Source organism: Bidens hawaiensis, unplaced genomic scaffold (genome assembly GCF_021521415.1).
Source record: "Bidens hawaiensis isolate Kalapana, Puna unplaced genomic scaffold, B.hawaiensis_p1.1 tig00019197_1, whole genome shotgun sequence".
NCBI classification, from domain to species: domain Eukaryota; kingdom Viridiplantae; phylum Streptophyta; class Magnoliopsida; order Asterales; family Asteraceae; genus Bidens; species Bidens hawaiensis.
Window position 1 is genome coordinate 453,851 of NW_027492908.1, and position 10,081 is coordinate 463,931.

Sequence of the window (10,081 nt, forward strand, 5' to 3'; positions counted from 1 at the left end):
ACATTGTAACTTGCATTCTCACTACGTGAAAAATAATTCACCTCTTTTTGTCTAGTCCAACAGCATCATTGTTATCATTATATCATTGTAATAAAAAAATTATATTTGCCTATTATGTACTTTTGTCTAGGTGAACAACATGCGTCGAAAAATAATCGTGATATGAAATAAGATGTTTTGAAAATAAACTACTCCGTAACAATCAAGTAGACTAAAACAAAGTGAGAAACTCAAGATATTGTTCTTAATTACATGACTTAAAAAACTTGTCTTGTGTACATTATGTATGTTATATACTAAAAATATCACATTCTTATTTCTTATGACCGGAAACATTAAAACTTTGTGGATATTATGTATAAGAGCATTCACACAAAAAGGACTCTTTAATATGTGAGCGTTTACTATATTTTTTAAAGTGTATTTATGAAGTGGAGAAGAGAGAAAATGTTATTGTTTATGTGTAAATTTGAAGAAACAATGTTAATACTCTATTCCTTTAATATTTGTTGAAAGTGATTGTGAATAAAGGCTAGAAAAAACGTAATTACCAAAGTATTGCTTAAATAAAAATATGAAAATATAATGTAGTTAAAAGATGAAAATAGAAACCACTAAAAGTAGTATTATCGTTTACCATAAGAATCAATCAAATCTACATTTTACTCGTGTATTCTCTAAAAAAAATAACTTTTTTTTTTTCACTTTCCTACAATAAATGATGCGTGAATCTCATATATTTTTAATAATTAAATTTGAAAATAATAAAATAAAAAAAAAGTATAATAAATAAATAAAAAGAAAAGAAAAGAAAGAAAACTTGTTGATGATTTCTCTAAAATTTAAAACCCAAAACCATTTATAAATCAAACAGATAATGCTTACTTTCCTTTTACACACATAAACATGAATCTCACCGTCACCGGAAAACCAGCCTCGCCGGAGATGGACCGCCGGATCTGGCGCAAAGTCCCGGTGGAAGTCCTGGAACGCATCCTCTCTTTACTCCCAATCAAAACCTTCCTATCCCTCCGTCCCACCTGCAAGTACTTCCGTTCACTCATCTTTTCCCCACTCTTCATCTCCAAACACACCGATTCACCCATCTCTTCCTTCCTATTATTATCCCACCCCCAGTCCCCTCACCTCCTCCTATACGACACCGTTTCAAACACGTGGCGCGGCTCTGGCCTTCCGTTATCCCGCTCGTTAGCCTTCACGCCGTTAATCGCCTCCACCACCTGCCTGTTATGCTTCTCTTCCGTACCTGACTCATCAAACTCATCCTTTATTATCCATAACTTGTTATCTAGATCCTCTAGAATCCTTCAGTTTCCAGAGTACCCATTCGCGTTTCAGTTGTTAACATTACTTACTAACCCTACTGGTTACAAGGTGTTTTGCATATCCTCCGGACACTCGTCTAATAATAGTGCCTACATTTACGACTCCAGATCGCGTGACTGGAGTAAGCACGAAACGATTAACCGAACACTGGGAGACAGTTATCATCAACAAGGGGTTCTTTTCAATGGATCTTTGTATTTCGCCACCCGCGAGCCGTTTCTCGTGGTTAGCTTTGACATGGATAGTGGGAATTGGAAACTACTCGATCTGGAACTGCCGGACGAGCTTACGTTCGTCCGGTTAGCTGCCGCGACCAGCGGAGACAGGTTGTTTATGTTTGGTGGAATTGGGAGGAACGGGATATCAAAATCGATGAAGATTTGGGAATTGGATAAGAGTGAAGGTGAAGGTGAAATGAAATGGGATGAGATTGAGAGTGTACCGGAGTTGATGTGTCGGAAATTTGGATCGGTTTGTTATCATAATTATGAGCATATTTATTGTTTCTGGCATCAAGGGATGATTTGTGTTTGTTGTTATACTTGGCCCGAGGTTTTGTATTACCGAGTGGGGCGAAGGACGTGGCACTGGCTGCCGCAGTGTCCTTCGCTCCCGAATAAGTGGAGTTGCGGGTTCAAGTGGTTCTCGTTTGTACCGGAACTGTATGCTGCTGTTTAGTTGGTTGCGCGTTGGTGTGTTGTATTTTGTGCTTTGTTGTTCTGTACTGTGATATCTTAAATTTTTTATTTTATTTTATTTTTTGATATGTGAGTTTGAATCTGTTGACGAAGTCGAATTTGATGCTAGAATGTTGTAGCTTTAGAAAGTTGAGGATATGACAGTTAGCTTAAATTTTAGAAAATCACACATTTTAATGTTGGATGGGCACTTGCGGGTACTGCTGTTGAATCAGGTACACTATCACGGGTCTTTACTCTAAGGAAATCGGGTAGTGTAAAAGGATAGTAGTCATCGAAGAAAGACGAGAGAGAGAGAGAGAGAGAGAGAGTTGCCTTTGTGTGTTTGTGTGAGGAAGACGGTGCAAGTGAGGGCTGGGTTCACATGGGTAGGGTCACCGGTGAATTGTGGGTCTGCGGGTACAAGTGAGATGCCGGTTTTTTATTCGGTTATCGGTGGGTAGCAGGCTGTCCACCTTAGAAATGAAAAGATTCTATGTATTGATTATAGACGCAAACAATACTGATGAAGTGTAAGGTAACTATTTACATTAGAATTAGAATACAACCACTAACACATACAAACGATATCATTCCACATTTCATGACTTCTTTCCAATATGAAGGTTAATACATTGACTTAAAAAAAGGTCAGAATGTATGAACTTACATAGTGTTGGTCACTTTCATAAAGTATATCACTTACAGCAGAAGCACAAATGACCCTGCTCAACATAGGCATCTGCAACTGCACATAACAATCACAGGAATTATAGGTCTTCAATTTGAAGAAAAACAATTCATCATGTACATAATTTGTGGGTGAAATAAGAGACGACACCCCTCGATGTTCTTGCTTATTTCTCTAAATCACTCTAGCAGCTCCGCTCAATAACATCAACTGGACTCGGATTAATGATGTGAATGCCACTCGCCGGATGATGGTGGGGATAGATCGCATAAATAATATCCGTTCTTATTCCACTGTATGAACATTCTCAATTCATTCCCTAAATTTTTGTTAAAGGGATTTTGTAAATTATAGGGTAAGGCTATGAGTGGCCAACAAAGACGTTAGTGACTCTTTTTTTAAATTATGGAAAATTTGTTTTTTAATATTTGTTTAAATTGATTGTGAGTGGAGAATAGAGGAACTTTAATGATAAAAATATATTATTTAATTGCACGAAGATAAAAATATAATATATTTTTTAATATATTTATAAAAATACGGAGTCTTTTCCAATGTGATGTAGTGGTAGGAAACTTGGGTTTCTCAATGGAGACCCAAGTTTAATTCCCACTTACAACAATTTGGAGGGGACATGAGTGACTTAATGAAGAAAGACTAAGATATTTTGATCTCCAATTTGATCTTAAGGACACCCGGGTTTAATCACCAGTGGACCCGGGCGGGTGAGTTTTTCCAGAAACTGAAGATAACTTTGAGGCGCTTAAAGACTATATATGGTTGGTACTATATATGGTTGGGTTAAGTCAGCTAGCGATGATCTTTTTGCCATTAGGTCACATAGTATGTAGTATATAGGAATTTTATATTTGTTGTTTGTTAAAGAAAGATGATATAACCGGAAAAAAAGGTTTGATGAGATAATTGGAAACAAGACGTGGGCCATAGTAGTGTGAACACGAGAATACGTTGCTCTATTTTGACTTTGGATACTAGATCGCATCCATCCTATTTGTCGCCTTGCTGGACCATTGTTTTCATATCTCTGTGTAAATCTAAAAGATAAATTCATTGGCCTAAAAATATTAACTTCTTTTCTTTATTCTAATAAACACATAAGATGTATTGAGGCGGTCTATTGCAACTATGTTGTAACATAATTAGCGAGAGCTAGTTATCGTGCCATGTAGATAACTAGTCATCTCGCGAATTTAAACGTTAAGAGTTAACTAGTTATTACCTCATTAAAATTGTAATTTAAATATTTAAAAAACAAAAAGAAAGTGATATAGTGAGGTGAGATGGATTTTTTAATTGGTTTACATAATTCATTGCCTAAACTTCAAACTGCGAGAGGAAGACAACATTATGATGATGGCATTTTCCACCATGGTGCAGCTCCATGTTTGTACCGGAGTGGTGTGAAGGACGCCTATCATACTCACATGACATTGATAATGTCCTCTCAACGATTTGTCTAATAAAGTATTTTTTTTTAAAAGTAAAACCTGGCTTCTAACTGGATAAAAATTATATTAGTTATTAGTCATAAATAGAATTTTTTTCTTTCTTGGAACGAAGTGAATAATAATTTTGATAGCCACGCTATTATTATTTTTTTGAAAGACTTGAGAAGTTGGCACACATCAATGACACAATTACACATTATAGACCGGTTCTCATCTGAGATAAGATCATAAGACCTATTCGGCTATTCCTACGTAAGAGTATGTTTTCCAAGGATTTTAATGTGTTAACGTCATAAAACAATAATATATATTTCTTACTTATTTTAGTATAGGTAAAATGTCAACAAAAATAGTATTAACTAAAATACTATTTTAGTATTTTAGTATAGGTAGATCTTGGTTTTCGCTTCCTTGTACCACTTCTGCTAGTGGGTGCTGGAAACAAATAACTAAAATTTGTGGGAAAAAGATTTGGAATGGTAATACTTTGGAGAGTTATTTCAAAGGTATTGTGGGAGATGGTTCTTCGATCAGATTTTGGGTCGATTCGTGGCTTTTTGAAGATCCTCTTCGGTCTTTGTACCCACAGTTATATAGACTTGAGAAGCATAGGTTCTGATTGCGGATAGACTGAAGGTTGTGGATGGCGTTAAAAATATGCATTGGCAGTGGCGTTCGAACCCAACAACCGCTGCAGAAGTTGCAGAATTATTCAATCTTATGGAGGCCATCTATGAGTTCGAATGGAAAGGTGGTATAGATAAATGGAAATGGAAAGCTTGTTCAACCGGTGAGTTCTCTGTTTCCAGTGTTAAAAAGCTGCTCGCTGCTGCCCCTAGTCCTATCAGTCAGGTTAAGATGCATTGGAAGGTTTGGACTCCTATGAAATGTAAGTTGTTGGTGTGGAGATCTATTATTAATCGGTTGCCGACCAAAGATGAGTTGTCTAAACGTGGGGTGATCTTGCAAAACCATTTATGCGAGCTATGTGATATGGATGTTGAAACGAATACGCACTTATTCACAGGGTGCTTTTTTACCGCTGAGGTTTGGAACGGGGTGGAGGCTTGGTGTCGTTTGCAACCTATGGTTATCTTTGATGTTACTGATTTGTTGCAGATCACAAGCTCCCAGCCTTTCTCTAAAACAGCCAAATATATTCTTCGTGACATTATCTATGTTGTTATGTGGGCCATTTGGATTGAGCGTAATGATCGTATTTTCAAAGGCAAACGGCGGCGGGCGATTGAAGTGGTCGAGAGTATCAAGATGTCATCGTATTTTTAGTTTAAACATAGATCTAAGTTGAAAAGTTTACTTTGGGTTGATTGGTGTAAATATCCGTTAGACATGGTGTAATTTTCGGTTTGTGGCCGGGGGTCCTTTCTTTGAGGACGCTCGTGGTTTTTCTTGATGAAATTTACCTTCCAAAAAAAAGGACCCCCCGCAAGGGGTTGTGAAAAAGTCCAAACAACAAAACAAAATCAAATGTTTTAATCAAAGAAAGTTTAAAAAGGCAATATTAATTTTGTTACCACTATAGGGGTTGTAAACCATGGTTTCGACATTTATCTACTACATTTCTAGGTTCATCAATAAGACTATCATATAGTAGTAAAACTTTCTCTTTCTATCATCTCCGGGCTCCATTTCTCTCCTCCAACAGAATTTTCTTCTCCAAATTACTTTTGATTATCTTATCAATGGCTGGTATTCTTCTCAAAATTACTTGATTCTCTTATCGATGGCTGTAGGATTTAAAATTTTCAAGTTATGAAGATTTCCTTATTCTTGCCTTAAAAACAACTGACTTTGATTGATAATATAAAAGCTCGAAAATGGTGCAATGAATTTAGCAATAGTTTTCACAGCTAACTAAATCCAAAAGTCAACCAAAGTTGACCCAATATTCATATCTAGTAATTGAGTCTTTAAGAGCAAAAAAAACTATAATGTTATTTTTGGTACAACTTTGAGATTTAAAGTTCAACATAATTCTCATGATAAACACATATACTACTGCACAATTTTGAAATGTTGATGTGTTGGATGTAAAAAAGTAAATAGTTGAAGAAACAAAGAGATCAAACTTACTACATTCCATCCAAGTAAAATCTCCATTAAGATGAAACATGCAGCACCCAGTTTTTAGAAGTGGTTTCATATCCCCATGCCTGAGTATTTACATCAGTCATGTTTTATTAGAGATTTCAATCATACGCATTTTCTACATTTAAAAAAAAACAAAAACAAAACAAACAGATCGATGACATCGATCCAAAACAGAAAAACAAACTTTTATCTACAGCATGCCCACATAACAAATATAATCCATAAATTTCTACAAGCCTACTTGATTTCTGTTTTATATCCATTCATAGCTGCCAACTGAGAACGATTCATATGCATGCTAACTAAATAGTGATTTGTATAATCTTGAATCACGTATAAGGAGGTCTTTTGTCTAATGACCCTCCCATGGGTCCAAATTGGTCAACAATAGTTGAGTAATGTTCATTCAATTCATTTACAGGCTAGGTGATGCGTTGGATATGTTACCCAACTTGCTTGACCAACCAATCTTGCACCACTAAACATTTAACTGCAGCATATTATTAATAAAAATAATAATAAACCAAGAATAAAGAGGCAGACTCATACTCAATTTCAATTATATTTGTTGGACTGAAAACACAACCTTAGACTGTCGAGATTCTTTCTAATTAACATGAAAGAAAGTAGCATCTGGTCGAGTTCCCTCCCTTAATAGATGCAAATTCACAAACAGATAAACATAATAAATAAATAAAACACAGTATCAAATTCACAAACAGATAAACATAATAAATAAATAAAACACAGTATCAGAATGTCGTGAGGTTTTGTTGCTTAGTGGTTTTATGAAGATTACCTTTTAATTAAATTTCAGTCTTGGTCGATTCTTTGCTGGACATACCTGTAGCGCCATAAAAGTGAACTTTAGTTAACAATTTGCAGCGTTAGAAAGTCACTTGCCAATACACAAAAGCATGATGCTTACCTTTGAGCTTGTTGCCTCTTCAAGTGAGCATTATGCTTTGGTAATGGCAATCGTCTACATGAGTTAAAAGTCTGATATGTTGAATAAAGCCTAAAATTTTTGTGAACTGGGGAATGTCTTAGACAGGCACAACATATACCTATGTTTGTGTTGAAAAATCACATCGAAACAAAAGGCATGTATAATCTAATTTCAAATAACTGAGGCTCATGCTTATTATATTTTGAAAGAAAGGGGATAAGATCGTCATGGCTGCAAAGGAGGTTGCAAGTGGAGAACTTAATATACATCTCACGCTTTCCATCCACCACTCTGCCAAGCCAAGTTGCAGGAACCCGAGTTTCTAACACGACTTATCCTCAAATTATATTCGATCATCACTCATAACAGCCCCAGTTTCTAACACGACTTCTCCTCAAATTATATTCGGTTATCAAGTGCAAATATAAATCAGCTGAAATTGGGACATAAAACATGAACAATAATTTGTGACAACCTGAATCATGGAGACTACACATGTAAATCTTAATCCGATCGGCCAACGACGAACCAGACAACATTCAAACCCTGCAAATTAACCAAAAATCATTCAACATGCAACATCCTTCAAATAAGATATTAATTGACCAATTTCTATATAACAATTGCAACTTTGTTAAAATTTATCAATTAAAATTAGGGTTTCAAAGTAAATGCACCCTAACAGACCACCGCAACCGTCACCTAGAGTTTCGCAATCGAACCCGGCAGCAGTTGGCGGTCTATCAAAGATGACTCGGAGCCTACCTGACCACACTCGAAGGTGAATCAGACCCACCAGCACCACCGATGCACAGCATCACTTCCATCGCCACAGACGACGACATTAGATGCGTATGCGGTGGTACCCGTCTAAGCGATTCCACGACACTGGTGGTGTGAGGTGGGCTTAGAGCCAAAGAACGGTAGTGGTGGCATGCATTAGAGAGAGCAACCACAATGTACATAAGACAATCGGAAGGAGAAGCGGTGGATTACACGTGGTGTGGAGAAGCGGTGGATTACACGTGGTGTGGTATACATATTTTGTTGCTGGACGTACAGCTGTTGATGCACAATATCTTCCGATATTGTATATTTATAAACTAGTGTTTTAACCCCCCGCGTTGCGGGGGAGGGAAGTGGCGGTCGATTTGAATGTAACGAATTATAATTAGGGCATGTTTGGCTAAGCTTTTTGTTTTTGCTTTTTGCTTTTTGGAGGGGTAAAATGTCCAAAATGCCCCTCCAAAAGCTCCATATTAAAGCTTTTTTGCTTTTTGGAGGGGTATTTTGGACATTTTACCCCTCCAAAAAGCAAAAAGCAAAAACAAAAAGCTTAGCCAAACATGCCCTTAGTGGAAAAATCTAAAGCTTATAGCGTGTCACAACTTGCAATATGTGAAACCCATTTGCAACAACCATAAACAATCCTAAAATTAAAATTTTCCAAAACCATCAACTAACAACTTAAAAGGTCAAAAGTTGTTGTAATCATCAACCAACCTAATACAAACTCAAAATCTAAAGAGACATGAACATTTTCAAAAACAAAAAATTTGCAGAAACCTTGGAACTAACATATAAAAACTCAAATTAGCATCATTCGTGAAGTAGTAACCTTAATAGACTCGTACTACTAAATACTAACCACAATATCAAAATTGAAGAAACCATGAACAAATTGACTTAAGCTCATAGAATTTGCAGAAAAAACTCAAAATTTAGTCACTATGGGCCTAACCTGTTGCCTAACACATGGTTTTGAATCGGAACCCGAAAAAGATTGATGATAATCATCATAGGCTCAAATACATGATCATCATAGCCAATAGCAATCAAACCGACCACAGGGTGACCATAAAGCCCCCACTAAACGATATACCACATAGCAACCAATCTGACCAAATAACCATAAAGCCGTGAGCCAGTAAAACAATCGGCAAATACACAACCTACGACCACCATGACTCCCAACGCACCAAGAGTTCCAAATCATGACCGGGCAATGATAATGATTAAAATTAAAATTTGTCAGTATATAAAGTCATTTATGAGACTTGTGTAATAATCATCACATATAACTGGAACTTCTACAGTCACATGAATCAGCAAACTTCCACACCACACCACAATGCGACAGCCACCACACCATAATGGAGATGTTTAAATGTCAATGAAATAAAAAAAAAAAGAGGTATAAGTTGGATGTCTAACAATCTACCTCGCGTCGTCAGTATCATCCAGAAATCTAGAGAGAGATGAATTGAACGGTGGAAGTGTATGGTGTATTATTAGTGGGTTTGAAAAGTATAGAAAGAAACTCCTAAAAACTAACACTATCTGGCGAAAAGAAGTTAGTGGCATTTTTGGTCCAGTCACATTCAAGGAAGTACATAATAATACACAACTCATGATGCACAAATTTAGTTGAAAATGTAAATATCTAAATTAATATATGTTTCATTACAGTTATTACTTAATAGAACACCACCGATTAGTAGCGTAGCTAGAAACTTTTTTCTATAGGTTTGGAAAATTTTAAGGGACGGACGACCGATTGTTTATCACTTTGATTTGGGTTTTCTACGGGTTCAATGTTGAAATTTCTACGGGTTCGATGACAAATTACACTAATATATAACACTAAAACAAAATTTTGTACGGGTTCGACCGAAACCGTTCCCCTAAAGCTGCCTCCGCCCCTGCCACCAATACAAATTGTTCGAGCTCCCCCAACTCTTCCACGGCCCTTGTATACCAGCATTCCTTCAAAGGGCTCTCCCCTCCAGTATAACCCTTTAGAAGGGCATCCAAAGACACCCCATTAGAGCAGGTA

At 36.5% G+C, this 10,081-nt stretch overlaps 2 protein-coding genes across 2 annotated transcripts; both read left to right on the forward strand.

Moving 5' to 3' along the window:
• The first annotated feature begins 909 nt into the window (after nucleotides 1–909).
• On the forward strand, nucleotides 910–2,220 carry LOC143557806 (F-box/kelch-repeat protein At5g43190-like). The gene has a single exon (XM_077046792.1). The coding sequence runs from the start codon at nucleotides 946–948 to the stop codon at nucleotides 2,023–2,025; it is 1,080 nt and encodes a 359-aa protein (XP_076902907.1). The 5' UTR covers nucleotides 910–945; the 3' UTR covers nucleotides 2,026–2,220.
• A 2,621-nt stretch (nucleotides 2,221–4,841) lies between these two features.
• Nucleotides 4,842–5,471, forward strand: LOC143557812 (uncharacterized). The gene has a single exon (XM_077046796.1). The coding sequence runs from the start codon at nucleotides 4,842–4,844 to the stop codon at nucleotides 5,469–5,471; it is 630 nt and encodes a 209-aa protein (XP_076902911.1).
• The last annotated feature ends 4,610 nt before the right edge of the window (nucleotides 5,472–10,081 follow it).